The sequence below is a fragment of the Durio zibethinus genome, chromosome 25, assembly GCF_047325235.1.
Source record: "Durio zibethinus cultivar Kanyao isolate XHJ-2024 chromosome 25, ASM4732523v1, whole genome shotgun sequence".
Classification (NCBI taxonomy): domain Eukaryota; kingdom Viridiplantae; phylum Streptophyta; class Magnoliopsida; order Malvales; family Malvaceae; genus Durio; species Durio zibethinus.
The window spans coordinates 12,261,993-12,285,644 of NC_143186.1; the positions used below are offsets into that span (position 1 = coordinate 12,261,993).

The window sequence follows — 23,652 nt, forward strand, 5'->3', positions numbered from 1 at the left end:
GGCAGAGCTTAGGTGCGATTGTTTATATTTAAGATCCTAATTTTTTATTATACTTTTTATTTATTAATCTTATTATTAATGCGAATTAAGAAATCGTGTGAAAAGATTTAACGAAGTAAAATTTCCTAAATACCCCATCATCTAGGTGGCATTCGAAAACAAATTGTTTCAAATGAAATTTTCACACGTGTCCTTAGGATTTTTAGGATATTTAGGATGTTTTGAGTAAGGGCTTGAGTAGAGGTTTTAAAGATTAAGGTTTCAAGATTTTGAAGATTTGAATTTTAAGGGTTTAGATTTAAGTTTTAAGGGCTTTAGGGTTTGGTTTTAAGGTATGGAAGGTTTAGGGTTTTGATTTTAGAGTTTGAAGATTTTAGGGTTTCGATTTTAAAATTTGAGGTTTGGGGTTTTGATTTAAGGGTTTGGATTTAAAAGTTTAAAGGTTTGAGATTTCGGATTTTAAGGGGTTTTTAATTTTAGGGGTTTTGGATTTTAGGGGTTTAAAGGTTTGGGATTTCAGATTTTAGGGGGTTTTGGATTTTAGGGGTTTCGAATTTTAGGGGTTTGGATTTAAGGGATTTTGGATTTAAGAGTTTCGGATTTTAGGATTTTGGATTTTAATATTTTAGATTTTAGGGGATTTTGGATTTTAGGGGTTTGGATTTAAGGAGTTTTAGAAACATAGGATTTTAAAAATTAAAAAATAGTGTTTAAGGTTTCGTTTTTAAGAAAATACGAACATTTTAAAAATCTCCAACATCTAGGTGAATTTTCGAAGCAAGTTCGATTTTAATGATTTTTGAAAATTAATTAAAATTTTTTTATATTTATTTTTTATGAAAATTCATTAATAATAATTCTCCAACATCTAGGCGGAGTTATTTTTTAGAAAAACATTTTTATTCCCTCCAACATCTAGGTAGGAAAAATAATAATAATAATAAATATTTTTTTGAGCATTTTTAATCTATATTTTTAATTATTACTTGTTTTTAATTTTATTATTATTAAAACAATTAAACATTTATTCTAACAAATTTAGAAATTTATCATGCAAGAATAAAAAAGATATTCAAAATAACAAAAATAATAATATAAAAAAATAAAAAAAATATTTTTTTTACCTGAACCGGACCTGTCAGCGGTCCGATCAGCGTTGGTCTAGACTGGTCGGATCGGTTCGATGGTTTAATCAGCGGTTCGATGATCCAGTGGTTTACGGTTCAGTCCGGTTCAAATTGGTTCAATTGAACCGATCAACAGCGGTTGAAAGAGCAGGTCCACGGGTCGGGTTGCGTGGATCCCGAGTCAGATCCAGGTCAACGCGCGGATCCTCCTTGGCCTAAAACCATGTCGTTTTGCTCCTTTATCTTTTATATATAACTGAAAAAAAAAATTTTTGTTCATTCTTGTCTTGTTTCAAAAAAAAAAAAATGGGGGAGAGCTCCAGAGCTCTCTCACCGTCTGATCGTCGGACTGTCGTGTCGACCGCTATCTGAGTCACCATCGACGGTCACTGGTGATCGAAAAATACCAAAATGCTCCCAGAAGCACTGCTCAATGCGTTTTTCCTATATTTGACATTCTTTTTATCGAAAACAGCCCCGATCAGCGTAGATCGAGGCTCAAAGTTTCTGTTTCCCCTTTTTTCTCTTTTTTGTTTTGTTTTGTTTTGTTTTGTTTTATTGAAACAAGACTGACGGGATTTTTTTTTTTTTTGCTTTCGCAGGTAGCTTTGGCGTTGGTTCGTCCCTGCGGGGAGGACTGTTTGTCTTTATTTTTTGTTTCTATTTTTGCGTTTCTGTTTGGGTATGGGTTTGGTGTAGTGTTTGGGGTTGTTGAAGGAAGAGGCTTCGAGGTTTCGAGGGTCTGTTCAAAGGCTTTTTGATAAGGGTCTATTCGAAGGCTTTCTTTTTTTTAAGAGGGGGGTCCGAGAAAGATGAAGGGGAAAGGGGCTGGAGATTTTAAGGAGCTTCAATTAAGGGGATCTGGGTGGCTGTAGGTGGGCTGAACAGGGAGCTGGTCAGGGGGCTGGACAAAAGCAGTAGCGATGCCGTACCAACCTCTGGTTTTTATCTCATTTCCCTTCGTTTTTTTTTATTATTATATATATTTTAAATATTTATTATTATTATTATTATACTAAAATAAAAATAGTAAATCCGGATAAAATCGATGTCTACAATTCGAAGATGATAACAATTCTAATTGCATTTGATTTAGTGTTTTTATATTGTATAATATTATAAATTTTAAAAATTTGATATAAATTTGAATCAAATTTTTATGTGATTTGATACAAATTGAATTTTATTAATTGAATTGACTTTTTTTTTTATTTTAGAAATTTAATTTTTTTAATTTTTTATATAAAAGTTTAATATATTTTAATATGTTTTAATATAAAATTATTATTTTATTTTATAAAAATTTAAATATATAAAAATTAATAAAAATATATTTTTTAATTTGATTCGGTTTGATTTTTTTTAATTTTTTAATTTTTATCCTAAATTAAATATATCCAAATTTAATTTATATATTTAATATCTAAATTTAATCTAAATCAAATAAAATTTTTAAACGAATGAAATATTATAATTTTAAACTAACATTTAATTTTTTAATTTTTTTTTCTTATGTCACCTTGTGTCGAATGCACGTTTCAATCCAAACGCACCTTAAGAGAGATAGGGCGGTAGCTGATCCATTTAGGACCAGCATGGTAAGATCAAAACTGTGCAATCAAAGAACAGATCAGAAGATGACAAAGGAATATCTTTAAGACCATAATTTTTTTGTGGCTCCCGAGTAATAATGTCGTAGGCCTGTAATTTTTCTCTTGCAGAAGGAATGACACATGATTCTGTCTCTTATACTTGGCAGTTAGTTCCATTTTCTAAACTTAATATATTTATGGGATTTTAGTGGTTTCGGAAAAGGAGGTTTAGAGCACAAATTTAAGGCTATTTAAAAGTTACGTTAAAGGGCACATGACAAGCACAAATTTTCAAATGCTAAAAGAAATGATAAATTCTTTAATTGAGTTGGTGTAATTTCACTCCTAATACATTTTATATAAAATAGATATTTAAAATAATGAATGAATTAATATGATAAATAAAAGAACTCATCATGTGATTCGTAAAGTGTTGGATTTAATGTTATTTGATAAGCTGAATAAATTAAAACATTTACGATTAATTATTGAATTTTTAATTTTAAAATTTTTAAGTGTTAAATTTATGTGACTGAAAATTAAATATTTTGTAATTTTTTAATATTTTATAAAATAATTTGATTTTATAATTGGTAAAAGTTAGAAGGAAAAGGATAAATAGTTTTAAAAAAATAAGATTAATGTAATTAAATAAGTTTTTTCTTAACTAAAATTGACTTAATAAATTAAGTAGCTAAAAATTACTGAGCATTTTCAATATTTTTCATTGAAAATCTTCAATTAAGTGGATTTTTAAAATGATTTATCAAATCATTGAAAAATAAAACCATTAAAAATTTTAATTTTCAATGATTTTAAATTTTAGATGGTTTTATCAAACACCCGTAATGATCAAGATTTAATACTTGATAGCCTCAACAATAAAAAAAAAAAAAAAAGTTTTGTTAATGAAATTTAAAAACTCTGGTGAATAAAATAATAATAAAAAATAAATAAAAGCAAGATAAAAACAAATAGAAGAAATATTCATGTGAGACAAATTTGATGCGGTTCCTAACTATTGGTTCGTGCTTGGCCCTTCTAAACAAACGTGAGAAGGAAAAAAACAAAGCAAACGATTGTTAAACTTGGCCATCATCATACTCTTTTCAGAAATTGTTATATGGGACCTTCAAGAACTTGTTCTCTCTAAAAAGCTATCTATTTTAGAGTTTTCTCAAAATTAGTTCTAGTTTTTGGTGGACAAAAGCTCCCATAAACTGCCTTTTCTTTTCTTTTCTTTTCTTCTAAGTGTTTCTTCTTTTGCAACTAAAAACATCTTTCAAAGTGGCAAAAGTTGTCAACGGCCTGTGTACTGTTGGCCATGAATTGTTGGTAGAGAGTTGGATTTTTAGTTTCAGAGATTAAAATTTAAATTCAGACAATCTTAAATAAAAAATATGACAAAAGTTCATCTCAGTATGGACTTGGATCACTCCTGAATCCTGAAACTGAACAATTACTAATAGGTGGTTTGGAACTGCCTAAAAGTAACGACCTTTTGTTGTAGGGCTGTCCAAGTGAAGGAGCCGACGCATAGCATCAAGGGCTAGGATTCCGAAACCAAACTTGGAAAACTGCCAGTTAACAAAGTTGGGACCAAAATATATATATATATATTTTTTATGCAAGAAATCCTAGCTGATAACCAAACAAAGAACATAACATTTTGGAAAATTCTTCAACAATTTTGTTATGTTGTTGGCTTCTTTTTGCAGTTGTACTCTCCGAACTTTTGCAGACAAGACAAAACCTCTTTGTTGTGTAACCATGATTGGTTACAACTAACAACTTGCAAGTTTGCTGAATACGTTAAACTTTTCTTGCTTTTACTCTTCTGATTCATTTTTTTTGTGTTTTTCTTGTTTACTTGAAAAATAAATAATATAATAAAGTAGAAATTTGAAATGTCTTTGGATTACTTATTTCATGGAAGCAACAGCTGTAATGAACCCCCTTTATAGCCTCTTTTGTTTGGTTTCCATGCAATAACAAATTCATGAAATGTCATTGACAATGATTTCTTGAAAAGGATTGACATAGATGGACTGACTGACAACAATTTTATATGAATTCATGCTGCAGCGGCTGCTGTTGCATTTTTCATGTTTGTGGAAAGGAAAAAAAAATTCTTAAAAACGAAATGAATTGTCTCTTAATTCTCTGAAGTTGGAGATGTGATTGACACGCTATGAATGAACTGAACAAACCTTATTCAAATTCTATAAGGGGTTAGTAAGCATAGCTAAGAAATGGATAAGCTCTATGCCTTGTGGCCCGGAACAATGGTGACTCAAATACCAGGAGATGTTATTATGCTCTCACACTAATCATCCTCTGTTGTTTTCTTCAAGTTGTTACAGGGTGGTTGAAACTTCAAGAAATTTCCTAGAGACGAAAACGAAAAATGAAGTAATGTCTAACAAGATAACAGTGTTGTGCACAAGTGCACCAGATGTGAAAATGGTTCCAATGAAAAGAACAGCAATGGTTGTTAGTGAATGCTGATTACTATTGTATCACCAATGTGGAATCATTAGTCCCCTGGCCAAAAACTGCTATAGAATTCTTAAGCATACTCCATCAAAGAGTCATAAAAAAAGACTGCAAAGGGTAAGCGTGGAAGAAGTAACAGCCATGAAATCTGGAATTGATTAAGACCTGCTGGCAACTATGTGCTAGTATAGGAATCCTGTTCCTCCTGACACTAGCTCTGTTGCCTATCCTATCTGGAAATTGAAACAGAATACGGACATGAATCATAGTTTTGTGTTATTAGCTTTAAGTAAAAATGACTTCAGTCAAAGGACAAATTGTTTTGATTTATTTTCTCTTGAAATGTACAAATTTTCAAATCACACTGATTATTATCCTTTGCAACTGCATAAATACAGTAATCCAAATTTTGAAAGAAAGAAATAGTGCTAACCGTGGGGGGAATTAAGGTAAACAAGAAAAATGTACGTTGTCTGACTCGTAGGTTTCCCTACTGTTAATCAGACAATTTTCTTAATTTGTTGAATCTCTATTCTGCCAATAACCAGAAGTCAAATTGACTGGATAGAGATCAGCAGCAGATGTAGAAGAAGTCCATGGCCCATCCGCTAACATACTCCTTGTCTGGCTGTAATCTGCATTATTTTCTTCAAGTTTCTGGTATAACTTTTTCATAGCCTCAACATTCAACTCATTTGCAGAAATACTTGAATCAGTAAAGAACTCCTGAACAGCAGCCCTGCCTTCAAGCATGCTCACCACAGAAGACATGGAAGGCCTAGCTGCAGCAGTACGATTTGTGCATAGGAAAGCTACATTGATCATTGCCATCACCTCGTCTACGTTGCAATCAGAGCCTATTCTTGGATCAACTAAATCCAATATGTTCCCTTTCTCCTTCACAACATGAGCCTAGAAACACAAGATTCAATTTCCACACTAAGATTCATTTTATAGTCAAAACTGACAAATGCATAATCTCCATTTGCTATAATAGGAATGAAACATCAATATTTCCAGTGAACTGCAATCCCAAAACAGTAAAACTCCCTCATTTAATGATTATGCAGCATGGAATATTCAATAACTCAATCCTTCTGTTCTACAAGCATGATAGTTGTCAGATTGGTCATTTAACAGGCCTCTCTCATTTATTTTTGGTAAGACAGCATATCAACATGGATAAACAATAGAGGAAAGAATAAGAGCTCAGTTACCCAATCAAGGAGATAGAAAGGTTCTTCCTTTGACCTGGTTTTAGTGTTGCACTTGCCACTAACAATTTCAAGGGCCACAATCCCAAAACTATATACATCTGCTTTGTCAGTTAAATGACCGTGCATTGCATATTCAGGAGCCATATAGCCACTGCAAAGTTAAGAAGATCAATTAAATACAGCTTGTTTTTTTTGTTGTTTGTGTTAGGCATTTGTATATATAAAAAAGAACAGTATTGCAGTCATTATAACACTTATCTTGGTGGATTGCATTGGAAACCACTTAACCTAGAAATTTATGTACTGTCAAATATTTGTTAACAGTGAAAATGAATATACATACAAGCAAATTTCTGTGTATTTGTGCATTATATATGTATTCTGGGAAATTTTCTAACATTCATTCATTGGCATTTGAGAAAAACAAAAAGGCATATAAATGAAGAAAAGGAACACACTGACAATCAATATGAACTGAGACTTACTAAGTTCCAGCAATTCGGGTGCTAATGTGGGTATCGTCCTCTTCATCCAGCTTGGCCAAGCCAAAGTCAGATATTTTAGGGTTTAGATTCTTATCAAGCAACACATTGGTTGCCTTAATGTCTCTATGAACAATCTTCAACCTTGATTCTTCATGGAGATAAGCTAAACCTCTCGCTATACCAATGCAGATCTTCCGTCTTGTTGGCCAGTCCAGTTTCAACCGAAATTCTTCTGGGCCTTTAATAACCAAATAAAGAGAAGCTAAGATATACTAACCATACATCTATTCGTACATTATTTATAACAAGCATCCACAGGTCTTAATTTGGGTGTGTGTACATGTGTGCGCTTGCTCATGAATCTAGTTAATAACAAAGGGTGTCAAAGTATGTTGTGGACGAGATCTACCAAACAATGCACGAGCAAGGCTGTTGTTTTCCAAGTACTCGTATATGAGCATCAATTGATTTCCATCAATGCAACATCCATACAACTTTACTAGATGAGGATGTTGTAGAGCTGAAATCATGCCAATCTCAGTCACAAACTCACGATTTCCTTGCTTTGATCTAGCTGATAGCTGCTTAACAGCAATTACTGTACCATCTGCCAGAATGCCCTGCATTTGAAAAACATTACCAGGTTCAATCAACGACAAATTACCTGGAGTAAGTGCAGCAGTAAGAATGGTCACAATGCAAAGAATCAGAAGATTGATTGCGTTGCACGTGATACCTTGTAAACGGGACCAAAACCACCTTCTCCAATCTTATTAGTAGCATCAAAATTGTTTGTAGCAGCTTGTATTTGCCTTAAGGTAAAGGAACTGGTCTGCAATTCTATACCTTTTAGATCTGTTCAAGAAGCTAGGCTAAATAAGAAACATATTTATGATATAGCTTCTAAAATCTCTGGATTCCTATGGACATAGACTATGTTCCCTATTTCTTCCCAAAATTGTTAGATGGGGAAAGGGTAGATTCATGTCCTAGTAATATATTATTACAGTATCATTTCATGTCAACAAGCTCACACAGCTCGGAAGTAACAGAGATATTGATTTCTCTCCAAATACCTTGTTCCAACGTACTCTTCCGTCTTAAACAGCCATTCCACCAAAGGATGCCCACAATCAGGACAGTAGCAAAAACTGCTCCAGCCACAATACCAACCACCACGCCTGCAGCGATACCACCCCCATTTTCTGATGGAGGTCTATAACCTGGTTGAAGAAAATTTTGTAGAATTTAGTTGCAAGATGAGATGGCACTGTTGGTTGAAAGCATAATTCAACTTATTTGGAAATAAGAAATATATAGGTGTGACTGAGAAAATAAAAAATGAAAAGAAAGTAACAGGGTCCAGCCTAACTTGTCCATGAAGAATAAGGAAACTCTATATAGAAAAGCTATGGAAACAACCATTCCAGCCTGAACTCCTGTAAATTTGTCAAAAGGACACAACTCTCCTCTAGGGTGGTCTCAATTTGAAATTTCTCCATCAAACTCATTATCAGATGACAAAAAGTAAAATCCAATAGCATCTGAATTAAATTCATCAAATACTGAGACACTTTCTTGAATACTAGAATTAATTCATTATCCCAAACAAAATCTCGAATAAAAAGATGAAACAAAAATAAACACATTATATAACCTTACGATAATAAAAGGACTTAGGTGAAAATGATGTACAAGACAAAAGAAGTAAAAGTTTCAACAAGTAGAATTCCTAGAATCTTAAGGAGCGCAAGTAGCATGATCTAAAATGAAATTTCCTACCTATATTTAATATATGACAAAGCCATTAAAATAGCATGGTTTTGAACAAGATAAGGGAGCTTGCAACAATTAGAGACAATAAGAATCTTCCAGTTGGCAACCTACCAGGATCAATAACAGATATTGCTGAGATAAGAGGACCGTAAACTCCTCTCACGGGAATAGATTTTGTCCCTTTTCCAGCCCAACGCAAACGGATCTCCAGAGTACCATCAGTCACATTTGCAGTAAAATTTTTCACAATTGGTTTGCCAGCCCCACCTGCTTCATCCTTAATATTGAAATCCTTCAGCTCCTGCTTTCCCTGCAATTACCCACTCCATTTGTCCAAACTTTCTATGCAGTCGCATGTTGTAAAGGATAATAGAAATTTCAAGTTGATTGGCCATAATAAGGATTGAAATCCAATCCCTGATTCTGTGCCACAAATCATAACAAACCGCAGTGCAATACTGCAATATTGGCAGAATTGTGGCCCTAGTCCTGCTTGTGATCTGGTGGTCACCTCCCCTGACCAGGGATTGGATTTGAATCCATGTAAGGCTGAAGCTCCTTTACTAGCTCAAATCAAGCAGAATGTGAAAGTTTTGAAGTTTCTCTAATGTCAGAACTTTGTAAGGAGAATAATAGTGCAATACCTGAATGTAAATATCAAATATCCGCCTCCCTAAACTGCTATAATTTTGACCATCAGTGAACTGTATCTCTGCAAAATGGAGGTTTACTGTGTATGTTGCATTGTCCAGACAGAATGCATAGTAAGTCAAAGAGCTAGGTGAAAGTCGTGCATTTCTGTACAGTTCACCAGCACTCGTAGAAAGCTGTGTATTTTCCAAAACATAGATGTCATCGGGCCGATTGTCATCCAAAAAAATACCGGTGTTGCTAAATGCCCAATAACTTGTACTTCGGAAAAATGTTGAAGGCCCAGCTCTATCATAATCATCTTCGTAGGTTTTACCATTAACAGTTGCTCTTCTCCCTCCACAGTTTATATAAAGATAGTGCAAAGCTGAGGTTTAAAAAACAACAGTTCAATAAGTATTGGAGGAAAATACAAACAGAATGAATGAGTCACATAGAAAGCAAGAAAAAGGTTACTAAGCCTTTCTCATCCTATTCATCCTCCTTTTTTCTTTACTTTTTTTATAGGCAGAGGGATGGGGAGAGGGGAAGAGGACACTGGAATTCAGGAAATTTAAAGTAATTTAAATTCTCTCTTTTTTTGTCTCCCAGAAAATGGAAAGCAACTTAATCATTTTTTCATTCATCTTTCCAATCTACAAAGTGCTTATCTGTAAAATCTCCTCCAGATGATTGCGACACAAGGTTAAAAAGACTAAGGAGACAGCTAAGCACAGGTTAAACAGATAGTGGTTCTCAACTGCCAATTGTCAATCTCAAATGAGTCAAGCACTTGGTATAGCAACATAGGCTAGAGCATTTGCAGAAAGATCAGTATTTTTTACAGAAAAGGAAAGAATATTCTGAAGTATGCAGTATGTATTTTTTAATGAAGTTACATAAGAAAAAAGACCCCGAACTTCTTTAAGTTCCTCAGGAAACATGCCAGGTATATCACAAATTTTTTATGAAAATTATAATACTCTATGACACTAGCATCATAGCATTTAGATGGTAACCAGAGTGAATTGAAGACCTTTTATTACTTATAAATGTTAGACCCTTTGTTCCCTGAATATCAAACAAAAAGTTGAAAGATAAATACAGCAAAGAATTATAGAGAAAATGTGAGCCATTATGAGAATCTAACATTGTTAAGAAGTATATGAATTTCTACTTACGTTCCGTGGGACAGTTAACGCTTCGCAAACATGAAACAATTCCACTGGTAAAACAATCATAAATCCCACAAAAAAGTTAGGCATTATAACAGCAAAACGGCAGTCTGTCAAAGATCTGAAAGTTTAATGATTGTTGTCTTGACACTTACGAGTTATAGATCCTTGAAGTGCTTGCAAACAAGTTCCTACAGAGAATAAGAACATTATATAACTATAGCTATTATATGAAAGATCCAAACACAAACAAAAACCCAAAAACCAAACTTAGATGAGAACGTTCGTACAGGTCACTTTGTTGGCAGCTTGAAACACCTGTGCTTGTGAAGTTGTTATATGAGAGATCCCTGCAAATAGAATAGTTCAGAATATTAGTTTAATTAATCGGTAATGAATTTCTCTTCGATTCTATCATAAAATACAATAAATTGATATCTAATTCCTTTTGTGCAATAAAGTTTTTTGAGGCCACATGCTATAGCTAAAGCTGGACTAAAATTTATGCCGTAGCACTTAACTTTACAAGTTGCACCTTGTAAATCGAAGCATCAAACTTCATTTTGGTTATTTGAAAAAGTGTTATGAATGATCAAATTTCTTGAGCATATAATTAATGTAATTGAACATTAGGAAGAGAATCTCACATTTTTTCTTTTGTGTCCCTTATCCATTGAGGGACTGCTCCCGTAAAGTTGTTTTCATTTAAAAACCTGATAAAAGAAATTATGAAGTTTCTGCAATTAGATATTTCTGCACTAAACTTATCAGGAAGGTTTATCAGTTGTAATGACAAATCTGAGGATAATGAAAGAAGTGCATTTATCCATCCCCTGACATAGGAACAAGTGTGCCTTAGAAGATCTATTGCATGATTCACACAATTAATTAGATGATTATATTCATAGAATCAGCTTAAACTTTGTTTTCCACCACTAAAAATGGGTGTTTGCACTTTGCTGTAGAAAATTCATGGTTCACCCACTGCCGCTAGGGTGGAAGTGGAACTCCTGCAGGGCTGGGGTTTTAACCTCAGCAGCTCCGGCAAAATCTTTCCCGTTGAATCCACTGTACAAAAAAATAAATAAAAGAAAAAGAAAGTTAAATCATATCCTCACATTTGATCCAAATTAAGTTCGGAAAGACTTGGAATTTCCCCACTGAGTCTGTTGAAGCTGAGATCTCTGCAAGAAAATTTATATAAGGGTATTAAAACCCTATGCTGTCTCTGAAAAATTTCTCAATTATTTTCTTAGAACAAAGCATTAAAATTCACAACTAAATTATGTCCTAATACAAGTTAGAACTTAAAACTACAAGAACATTTTATGTAATCAAAAAATAACATTACCCAAAAAGAACATCATACTTCATCAAAACAAGAGAGATATACCGAAACAAAATTGAAAGAAAGCTTTTCCTCCATTAAAGAAAGAAACTAGGAACTAGAGATTAATTCAGTTGATTCATATACTCAATTATAAAAAATGACATCAGGTCCAGAGTTCAAATTCTGTAACTCCTACTCTTATCCTCATCTGTAACTCCAACTCTTATCCTCGTAATACGGCTTCGTTTATAAAAATAAATAAATAAAAAGGAAGAGACCACGTCTTTTACTCACAAGATCTTCACTGTTGTCAATGTCCCAAGAGAAGCAGGTAGCTCTCCAACGAGATTGCAACTCCTCAACATCCTGTAATATAATCACAAATATTCCATTAATTTAGTTAGTGAAAATAAATCTCAGAACTTCCATCAATCTCTGCCTTATTGCAGAGTTTTACTTACAGTCTCTCCAATTTAGGCAAATCACTAAGTTGTGGAAAACGTGCTTCACCTCCATTCAAGTCACTAATTATTCTGTAAAGTATAAACCAATATCCAACAAACAACAAAAATGATCGAACAACAAATATGACAATATCCCATGTTATATGTACTGAAATCTTCGATATCTAAGATCCTTTGCTTACATGTATTTTAAATTTTCTAAAGAACCAATGGTTGGAATTGGCCCACTCAAACCACTTGCCTCCATATATCTGTCATTGCCAAAGTTGGATTCATTTAAAAGATTGATACAACACAATATTTCTAATGAGAAAAAGTAATTAAAGTTCTCACATTGTTTCGAGTTTTGTCCAATCCCGGAATATGAACTCGGGAATATTTCCTGCGAAGTTGTTGTCACTAATTCGACTGTCGAGAAAACAAAACTATCATAACCAGTGTAGTAACCAATTTGAGCATATAAAAATATATAATATCAATTCCGAATGACATGTAGAGAAGAACGTTAGAAGCTTACAACTCCTTCAATGTTGTCAGCTTAGCAAATGTTTCAGGCAATTCTCCAGTAAAATTGTTGGAATTAAGAAACCTGCAAAGCCAGCAACATTAACAATACCAAGAGGAAAGCAGATATTAAATCAAACATAAGAAAAACAATAATCTCCTGTAAATCATGCGGGGATAAGGAAATGATTCAAACCAATATATAGTGATATTCTAGTAGATAAATGAAAGATTTAAACAAATTCAATCACTTTGTCTAATAAGTAAAATCCTACACAATGAAATGAAGTTCTGATAGAATTTGAAGAGGAAGGGAATCTCACAGTCTCTCAATCTTGGATAGATTCCCAAGGGCTGGTGGCAAATTTCCTGAAAAGTTATTGTGCTCAAGGACTCTGCACAATTTTCAAAAAATAATATTAATGCGTTAGACATTTAAAACAAATATTCTTCTGAACATTTGTCAAAATGAGATGATAAATATATGAGAGAACTTGCTGTAAAGCAACTCACAAGCTAGTAAGATTGCTTAGGTTCGCCAGCTCTTCTGGGATTGAACCTGTTAAACGATTTCCAAGAAGGGTTCTGCAACAATGCGTTTATGTATCCAAAAAATCAGGGAATTAAAGAATTAATCCTGCTACCAAAATACTGTGTCTCTGTGTGTTTGTGTGTGTATATATATATATATAACTATGAAACATCAAAAAAAAAAAAACAAAAAATGAACATTCAATTTGAAATAAAAAGTGTATTGTCTATTGCTATAATAGTTGTCTAGCTATGTTTGAATTCATATGGAAGGTGATAGAGATGCTATGCATGCATCCATGCATACATACATACATACACATGAAAAAAACATACATGTTGACGAGTTGCATAGAACCCCATTCAGGTGGAATGGTGCCATTAAGATAGTTGCGCGTGAGGTCTCTGTAAGAAGAGTTCAAAACAACAAATTAAATATTGTCAGTCATAAAAAGAAATAAAGATATATAGTTAATGAATCGAGGTAAATTAAGATGACAAGCACATTAAGCTATAGATCTTGAAAAGAAGTATGGGAAGGTACTTGCATTTCTTGGAGGAAAGGGAGGCTGACCAATTCTGGTGGGAGAGTGCCTGCTAGATTTTGTCCCTTGAGCAGTCTATTTCAACATAAACAAAGGTTAGGGTTATGCTGCTTAAAATTGTATATTATTATTGACATATCGTTACTAATTTCTAAAAAGTTGAATTCTTTACAATTGAAAATTAGATGTATGTTTAATACATTGACAATACACTATCAATTAATCAAGAGTGACACATCATTAATGAACAAAGATTGAACTTTAAAGGTCTTCCAAAAGAAATATTTTAAATTTTAATTACCTAATTAAATAAAAAAATCTATCAATTAGTTTTTTAATTGATTAGGGTTTTTTTTTTTAACTCAAGCCTCTTAATTTATTTCATCAACAGACTCAAAGAAATTTTAGTGATGATGAAGGCTCCGCGTACCGATGGCCTCTCCTTTGCGGTCTTTTTCTTCTTCCATGATAATCTTACCAATTACCATATAACAAGAAACTATTTTAAAAATCTTTTAAGATTATCAGTATAGACCTATATAATACTCCGTTGGGTGCTGTAAATCAAAGGCTATAATCCAAGAGCTTTCACTGCTCCATTAATGGCAGTTGAAAGCCGAACAGCGGTGGCTAGTTGCGGTTGAGACGGGTCATGGTGGTAAGGATTTCTCATTTTCTTTTGGATTAAGGAGTTTAAATCAACCCTAGATTTTCCCTTTTCTTATTGCGGTATTACTAGTCGTAATTATTTGCGATTTTAAATGTTATTTTTTTTTCATTCAACAAAATTTGAAAGAGTTAAAAGAGTATATTTGAATAGACGATAAAATTGAAAATAATGGTGAAGATGAAATTGATTATTATAATAATAAAATTAAAAGTAATGATTAAAATATATATATTTAGATATGAATGTAGTGGTAGTGATGAATTGAATTATGATAAGAAAAGAAATTATAATTAAAGATATTATATTAAAATTTATATATAATAAAAATTTTAAATTATAAAAAATAATATTTTTAATTTTTAAAATAATAATTTTTATTATTTAATTATATAATAAAATTCATTTTTACATTAAATTAAAAAAATTTATTTCATAATTTCTTAAATTAAAGAAAAATAAAAACAAAAATAAAAGTATTAAAATATGATAACAATTGGGAATAAAAATGAGAAAAACCACCCCCAGTTGGCCACCGGAAGGTTCCCTCTCCAATTGTCAACTAAAAGTGCTAGCAATGAAATTATTCAACCATGCCACACTGAAAAAATGCCTAATGAAGTATCAGTGTGATTAGTGATGGCAACGGGTCGGGTCGGGTCGGGTTTTTGCTCGCCCCGAACCCGATTCGATTTTAAATATGTAATACCCGAATCCGTATCCGATCCGATAAATTTTTTTCATTTGTAATACTCGAACTCGACCCGACCCGACATCGTATAAAATTAAATCCGATCCAATCCGATCCGAAATTAATAAAATATTATTTTAAATATAAATATAAAATTAAATATATATAAAATATATATAATTAAATATAAAATTAAATTTAAAATTTAAAAAATAAATTTTTTATATATATCGGGTCAGGTAGGGTCGGGTTTGCCCAAAATCCGACCCCGATCCGATCCCGAAATTTTTTTTACTCTACCCGACCCGATACCCGATTTTCAAAAAAAAAAAACCGATCTTAAAGAATCGGGTCAGATCAAAACCCGACGGATTCGGATGATTTTACCCACCCTAAATGTAATTGAAGCCAAAAAGTGGCTTCAACTGTGCCGCACTAACCCCTCAATGGCTTCCAAATGGGCCTTGATATCCAAATTCATTTAGTTGATTTGAGTCAAATTCAATATAAATGTTTAACATGTGATTAAGTTTTTTGTAAAAAATAGAAGAAATTATTTTTAAGCTAAATAATTAAAATATAAAAATATTTATTTTTAAGAGCTTCTAAAATTTTAAATTTGTTTATTGATAAGATGATCACATCTAGTAAATTGATGGTGTATAAAATATATATACTATTAATATATCAAATATAAATTTTTAAAAATTTTTAATATTTTATGTTAATAATCTTTAATTTGTATTTTGATTAAGGGACTTTTCTTTTCATTTTTCTTTACGAATTCAAATAACAAGGACCTATTCTCTTCTTCATCCTCCTTTTTTCTTCCTCCATTTTCCTTTGGTTTCCTTTTAGAAACATTAGCTTACTTAGGGTTGTATAGTTTGAATGTTATATGTGCTTGCATTTTATTAATTATAACTATCAAAATTATTTTTTTCCTTCTCAACAAAAACTTTAAACAAGTAATCTTATTTAAGGTGTTTATAATTCAATTTTAATAAAATTAACCGATTGAATCGATTTAATTTGATTAATCAATTGATTAACAAAAATAATTTTGAAAGAATTTTGATTTTTGATTAATTCGACGTAAAAATTGAATTAATTAAAATTTTAATAGAAATATAATATAATTTAAATATAAAATAAAAAAATATATGAAATTAATCATTTTATTTCAAAAATTGTTAAAGTTTTTAATATAAGCTTTTGATTATTGAATATTTTATTAGGTAATTTTATTTAATTTATTTAAAATGTGAAAAATTAAGAGTTTAAAATATAATTTAATTTAAATGTATTTATTATTTGATTAACTAAAAAAATTAAACGAATCGATTGAATTAAAGTTATAGATTAATTTTTAAAATTAATAAATTTGATTCAATTAATAAAAATAAAATAATTTAATTTAATTTTAGATAATTCAATTTAAAATTAAATGAATTATCCGGATAAACATTTTAATTCTATTACTTTCTCAACATATGATTTTGAGGTTTCTTAGGAGACACTTCAACAATTATAATTTTAAAAGTTTTAAATTAAAAAAAAAAAACGTGATTTATAAGATGATAATTAAGAATTACTCTCTATGACAAAATCATATAAAAAAATATGTTATTTTGAGATAAATAAAAAACAGACTAAGTAAACCTGTCCACAAATCAAATCAAGCTCTGCCAACCTTTCTAACTTTTTGTCAAAGAGGTGATCCATTGGATTTAACAAGCCCAAATATTTTTAAAATGTTAAAATAATAATATTTTCATATTTTAAAATATATTTTAAAATTAAATACAAATATTTTTATTACTTAAATAATATCTCAAACTAAGTCATCTATTAATCTGATTCTCGAACTGATTTAGATTAAAAAAATTTTAACTCTACTAACATTTTAAATTAAAATAATTAAAAATTAATATAACAAAAAATACCCTTGTCAATCTTTTATTTCTGTTTATAAATTTTAAAAAAATTATCTATCAGATAATATATAGAAGATTAACCAGCAATACAATTGCAATTAAAGATTTGGGATTGATCTCATTTTTCTATGTTCTAAAGACTAGAGAGAGAGAGAGAGAGAAAGAAAGGGCCACTCAAAAGGACTTTGCACGCCGACAAAAACGTAGGCCCACATGCCGGTTCTATTGCCTCTACAAGTCCGCAGTCAACAGCACTGGTCGATGTGCTGTTAAAGTCTATTATACAGTAAGTTAACCAGTTGGCACTCCACAACCAAGTCAGTTACAGCTGTGTTTTGTCTTTGTTTTTATTTTTTTATTATTATTATTATTAGCATGTGTTTATAAATATTTGCTAAGATTAATTAAAATTTTTTTTATTAACTGGTATTTATTTATTTGTTTATTTATTATTATGCATTTTTCATTGAATTAAAAATACATTAATTACATATTTTTTCTGTAAATATATTATCATTTTAATTTTGTTATGATACATATAAATATTTAACTCAATTAATTAATGTTTAATTTCTTAAGCAAAGAGTATCTTTCAAATCCTCTTTTTTTCAACTCTAATCATTTGATTGAGAACCAATGCCAAAGGCTTCCCGGCACAATCGGTTCGCGTTGTACGACCAGCTAGGGCTACCAATAGCCTCGATTCTGAAATATTTTCCTTGAGACCATAAATATTCGTAACATAATAATGCAATTTCAAAGGAAAAAAAGAAGAAGCTTTTTTTAAAACAATTATTTATTTGTTGTTTTTGTTTCTTATGAATTAAAAGTTTAAATCTTCTTTTTATGCATATAACTTACGAAGTTATTGATTGTTTGACCCATTACCTTAGAGTAATTAATTTTTTGGATTCAAATTAAATTGAAATTTTATTAATTAAACAATAACTTACAATTATTATATATCTATTAGCATCTATATACTGCATACCTTATAAAACAAATTAAGGATTAACCTTTTTTTCAATTACTTTATCAATAATAACTTACAATAATACATGAAGAGATTTAGAGATCCTTTTGACACATGGTGGAAGTAATTCCCACAGCGTCACAACTGTCTTTTATGACTGGGTTCTTTCCTCCTACCATGCTGATAAGTTTGTTCGACAATTAATAAACTTGGACGAAAAAAATTCATTTGAAGAGAGAAATGCTTACATGCGGACGACATGGCAGGTGTTGTTATTGTCGAAGGAGCAATCACAGGTAACATTATTAGCATAATTAGATTTGGGTACGACTTCCCAACTCCGGTGTCGACTGCATGGATCAATGTCAAAGTTCCAGTTTGTCTTCCCCAATGTCTTACCTATGCTTTTCAAAGCTTCCACTATACATACGCATATATAACAAAAAAAAGGGTGAAAATTACAAGAAAATAAAAAAGAAAAAAAGAATTAAGCCAAGTTCTTTATCTCTAGACTACTTTGATTAATTACCTTCATCACTTGCAAGTTTAGCTCCTAATGAAAAAGTTGTAAGGCAACAAGCAATGAACATTGAAGCAAAAACAAGTGGAGGAAAGAGCATCTTGGACTGTCGTTGAAGAGGAACTGAAGATCTCCTTTGCTTGTTTGAATGAAAGGAAAAATGGCATGACAGATTGGGTTTTAATAAATATGAATATGAAAGTCGAAGTTTCTATGAAATGAAACAAAAGGCAAGGAGAAGAAAATTATTTTGGCCGCCTTAATAGCAAAAAAGAGAAAGGGAGTGAACACTTTTTGGTTTGAGATAAGAGACAAGTCAATTATGCTTGTATGACTTACCAAACGAAAATGTTGTCGTATAGTGGCAAGTTGTATAAATATCATGAATAAAAATTTAATGAACCAAGGTCACACACACATATATATATATTATAATGATGGATTTTGAAGTCCAGCTTCTTTTATTTAATGGTTTGTACGTAGTTGGCCTCGAGAATATTATCTTTGTAGAATTAAGTGATGATAAAATGTAAAAATTCGCATCCAATGTAATTGCAACTATTGTTAGGCCGGGGCAATTAAAAATGAAAATTACACCTAACCATTTCACTTAAATTTGGTTGCTAGATATATGCATTTTTCTCTTATTAAAGTCGATCTCAAATTTTCTTTTTTTTTTTTTTCTTTATTTACAATTAGGAAATAATATATTTAAAAGGTTATAAAAAATAATTGGATATCATGATATGTATACGTTCTTAGTGAAATGTAAAAACTTATAAAAATGAGTTTATATTTGTAATTTTGTATACATGATTAGATTTATTCAACAGTCAAACTATTTATCTAAATATGAAGGTTCATTCAAGTTTTAAAAGAATTTGAATAAAAAATTAAAATTTGTTAAATTAGTTTAATCACGATTTTTAGATTTGTTTAAATTTTAGATCGAACATTGAATAAAAGATTTAAAGTTCGAACCCAACCCAACTTGAACCCCATTCAAATATATAAAAAATTATTTTATTTATATATATATGAATTATATATATAAATTATCTTTTGATTTTTGTTTACTAATTGAGTGTGTTTATGGAATATTTTCTTGTTTTGAGTGAGATGTGAGGCTCATTTTGATTCTTCAGTTCTTAATGTGCAGTAGTTAATAGTGGTTTGATTATCCTAATGAATCCAGAGAAACTAATCAGAAATTTGCTTTCTCTTGGGATTTCCAGTAATAAAACATTGAACAGGTTTCCCTGTTACAATGGTATTAATTGCCTAAGGTGTCTGGCACATGACAAAGATTTAACTATCATAAAATGCACCCGTTAACAATACAAATGAGTTCACAAAGAGTTCTTCTGTCCATGTGAAAATCGACAATAACAGGATAACATTGATTGGAACACTGTTGGACAACCAATAGAAAATTAGAGAGGCCTTTCACGATAAGCTAAAGAGGTTGCCCATTCCAGCTCGTTAAATACAAATTGGTTTGTTAAATCCTGAGCAAAATACGCAAGTATTCCACGCGCTTTTAAGGAGTGTGGATCAAACATGACCAATCACATGTTACAATCTTTCCACTTGAACCGAAAAGCAGATTGATTCATGTATCTGTATCTATTTGAGTGTGTTTTTATTGTATTTTATTTGTGTTAAATATATGTAAAAAATAAAAATTATTAAATTATAATTTATATTAAAATTTTAATTTCATTAAAATATTATGATTTTTATTAATATTTTAAAAAATTTATTTTATTATTTTTATATTGCGTTTAAAATTATTAAATCTAATAATAAGAAAGTGACATTTCTCCACTCGCTTTGGAAGTCGGATTAGTTCACATGATGTCTGAAGTGAAAGTTGAACGTAGCCTTGATGTTGTTTTATTAGTGGAAAGTAGATTTGGACATTTTGCAATTGGCATGGAAGAAGTTATCAAAAGGGGAAAAAATCAGTTTGGTTAATTAATAGCTTTATTATAGTATTTTATTTTTCTAAAAATTAATTAATTAATTTTTAAAATTTTCAACATTGATATAGCAATTTTTTTTTGCAAACTTAACATTTTGGATTTTTTTTTTTGTTTTTGTAACAATATTTTTGGTATAAGTAAAATAAAAGGTAACTGTCAACAATAAAATGATTTGTTAGTAAATAATAAAATATTAATTGTTTAATTTCAAAAATCATTATTAAAATTTTGATAATTTTAAATAAAAAAGTAACTATTTAAATTCCTAAAGTTTTCTACTCTTAGATAAAATAAATATAAAAGCTTGATTGTATTCCAACTCATTGAGGATTCAGTCTATCAGAGCATTATTAAAATTTTTTTTTATGTAAACTTATGATGATATAAACTAATGAAAGGAAAAAGTAAATCGGAATTTGATGAGGGGTTCAAGCTTAGAAAAAGGTTTCAAGCCAACTTTTAATGTACACATTGCAATTTATTGATGAGTTGTAGAATCATGTGAATTATAAATTGTGCTTATCTAACTATTCATCATGGCCAAAAAAAAAAAAGTATTCATTAATACTTTCTGAACTCTGGTAATTAGGAAAAAGATGAGAGACTATTACCAAGCATTTGGGTAACTATAACTAATGTAAACATCAATAATTGGGGTTCATTTAGGCTTGGTGAGTACAGCCTACATTAAAACAATGCCAACCCAAACACTCAATTTACCCCAACTACAATAAATTTACCATATGGGTGAGTGGTGACCCCTATCTTTCCAAACTAGCAAAATGACAATATCTAAGTACTGAACTGGCAAACAATAAAAAAAAAAATAAAAAAGGTCAGCTCCCATAAGCTTTCTTTTCCTATCAGTTGGAGACAATACCTACTTTTAATGGAAAAAAATGGAGGCTAAAGAGCAATTTATACATCAAACATACATCCACTAACCTTTTTCTTACCTTTTTCCAACAAAGAATATAGCAAATTATTGTTCACGGGAGAGGATAGAGAAAGAGACAAAGTAACGGGGAAATATAGAATGAGGTACCTTGTCAAGGTGCAATCAAGGGGTTGCCATCGGTATTGAGTGTAAAGCAGATCTTGGCGTCCATTTTTTTGGCAAGTGAACTCTCTTTCAATGAAAGGGCAAGCAGAGGCTGAGTAGAGAGGGTAAGATGGATCAAACACCCACCTGCCTGTAAACAAATCACAGCCGTCGGCAGAGACATTGGCGGAAGCATTTCCCTGGAAGCAGACGAGAGCCAAAACCAGGAAAAAAGATGGTGAAACAAGGAAATGGGAATGAACCCAGACTCCCATTTTGCCAGTTAACTCTCTAAGTAGGGAGAGAGAGGAACAATGACAGAGAGAAAGACAGAAGAGAAAGAAATATAGACTTGTTTTTTCAAAGAAGAGAAAAAATATGGGACTTGGGACAGGGAAACAGAGAAACAGGGAACAACTCTCTCTGAGCTTTGTTCTGGTCTGGACTGGCCCTGTTTTTATTTTTTAGTAGGAAATGGCCCTGTTACAACCTTATATGGTAGTGTGTTTGTGTTTCATTTATATTTATCATTTATATCAGACTTAAATAAGCTTACCTATATTTCCCATTTCTATTGCGTCATTAGCTGTTTGGTATCACAAATTTTCGCCTTTTTTTCTCTTCTACAAAAAAAAAAAATGTAGCATTAATTTTTTTAAAACAAAAATAAACGTGGCAAATCAATCCGAACTGTAAATTCTTATGAAAATAATTGGATTCGAAGCCATTCAAATATAAATTGATAAAAAAAAATCAAAGGCTCAAATTAAAATGACAAATACAAAATTTTTTTAATTCAAAATTATTTAAATTCAAATTTAATCAAACTCCAAATTAATCCAATATGAATGATGGAACATAAACTCTCCAATCACCACCTTCACAAAGTAGTATCGAACTCAATGGTATTGATGCATTGCTTTGAATGAGAACAATTATCACTTTCTAAACTCTTTTTTTAACAACAGTTATAAGTCTAACACATTAAAAACAGTTAATCATCGTTTACGAATCTACAAAAAAAGAAAAAAAGAGAGAGAAAATAAAGAGGTGAATTATTAAGATCTTATGAAAAAAATAATGTGATCCAAATATAGAGACTGATATTTTTACATCCTTGTTACAGCAGATCTTGGAAAAATGAAAGACAGAGACAAGTGTGGAAAACGAGTGACAGCAGGGGACACAGCTTTTAATTTTATGCAAGTGTTTTTTTTGGGGGGGTGGGGGGGGGGGGAATGAAATCTTAATTTGCTCGCTAAAGGGTAAAAAAGGCTGTTGAACATAAATTCAATAATTATCTAAGTTTTTTTTTTTAAATTTTATTATAATTAATTAAATTATCAAATTTTTATTAGATAAAAATTGATTAATTGTTAATATTTATTTCAATCTAATCAATGGTTCAATTGGAATGAAAATAAACATTTAAGAATTTAATTGGATGAAAATAAATATTTAAAAATTTAATTAATTTCAAATAAAAAATTTATGACTAATTTATTACAATTAAATATGAAAAGTTTAAACGATTTTTAAATTTTTATTCAAAAGTTTTTTCCTTTAACTCCTTTACCTAATTTGTTTTATGATTGGATCTTATATAGACGACCATAAAATGATCTCATGGCAAGTTGGAGTTTCTTTTATCGAATTGCTTAAGAGTTTATTTAGATAAATCATAATATTAGTTTTAGTGAGAATAGAAATAATAATTGAAAATGAAATCAGTTCCTGTAACGATAAAATTAAAATTAATTATGAAAAATCTATTTAAATATTAGAACAATAATAATGATATGATGAATTGTAAAGGAAAAAAATTAAAAATATTGACTAAAAATTATATGTAATAAAAATTTTAAATTATTTAATATTTATAAAATTAATAATTAATAATTAATTATTAAATTGTTTTTAAATTAAATAATAATTTTGTTAATAAATAATTAAAATTTATTTATT

General features: G+C 30.5%; 1 protein-coding gene across 3 annotated transcripts; it reads right to left on the reverse strand.

Annotated features, from left to right (window-relative positions):
• Positions 1 to 5,515: 5,515 nt before the first annotated feature.
• Positions 5,516 to 22,181, reverse strand: LOC111275956 (putative leucine-rich repeat receptor-like serine/threonine-protein kinase At3g14840). Of its 3 annotated transcripts, XM_089754547.1 has the most exons (25): positions 21,691 to 22,181; positions 18,670 to 18,799; positions 18,389 to 18,560; positions 13,876 to 13,947; positions 13,664 to 13,732; positions 13,310 to 13,381; positions 13,120 to 13,191; positions 12,810 to 12,881; positions 12,626 to 12,700; positions 12,475 to 12,543; positions 12,290 to 12,361; positions 12,123 to 12,194; positions 11,617 to 11,682; positions 11,146 to 11,211; positions 10,789 to 10,848; positions 10,654 to 10,689; positions 10,505 to 10,548; positions 9,338 to 9,711; positions 8,805 to 9,003; positions 7,994 to 8,140; positions 7,654 to 7,772; positions 7,327 to 7,537; positions 6,918 to 7,155; positions 6,433 to 6,583; positions 5,516 to 6,127 (listed from the first exon to the last, which is right to left on the reverse strand). In XM_089754547.1, exons 2-25 carry the CDS (start codon positions 18,758 to 18,760, stop codon positions 5,729 to 5,731), a joined length of 3,018 nt encoding a protein of 1,005 aa, XP_089610673.1. In that variant the 5' UTR covers positions 18,761 to 18,799; positions 21,691 to 22,181; the 3' UTR covers positions 5,516 to 5,728. The 3 variants fall into 3 exon arrangements, with proteins under 3 accessions (XP_089610673.1, XP_089610674.1, XP_089610672.1); XM_089754548.1 differs by lacking the exon at positions 18,670 to 18,799 and having other exon boundaries at positions 21,691 to 22,177; XM_089754546.1 differs by lacking the exon at positions 21,691 to 22,181 and having other exon boundaries at positions 18,670 to 18,892.
• Between the last annotated feature and the right edge of the window lie 1,471 nt (positions 22,182 to 23,652).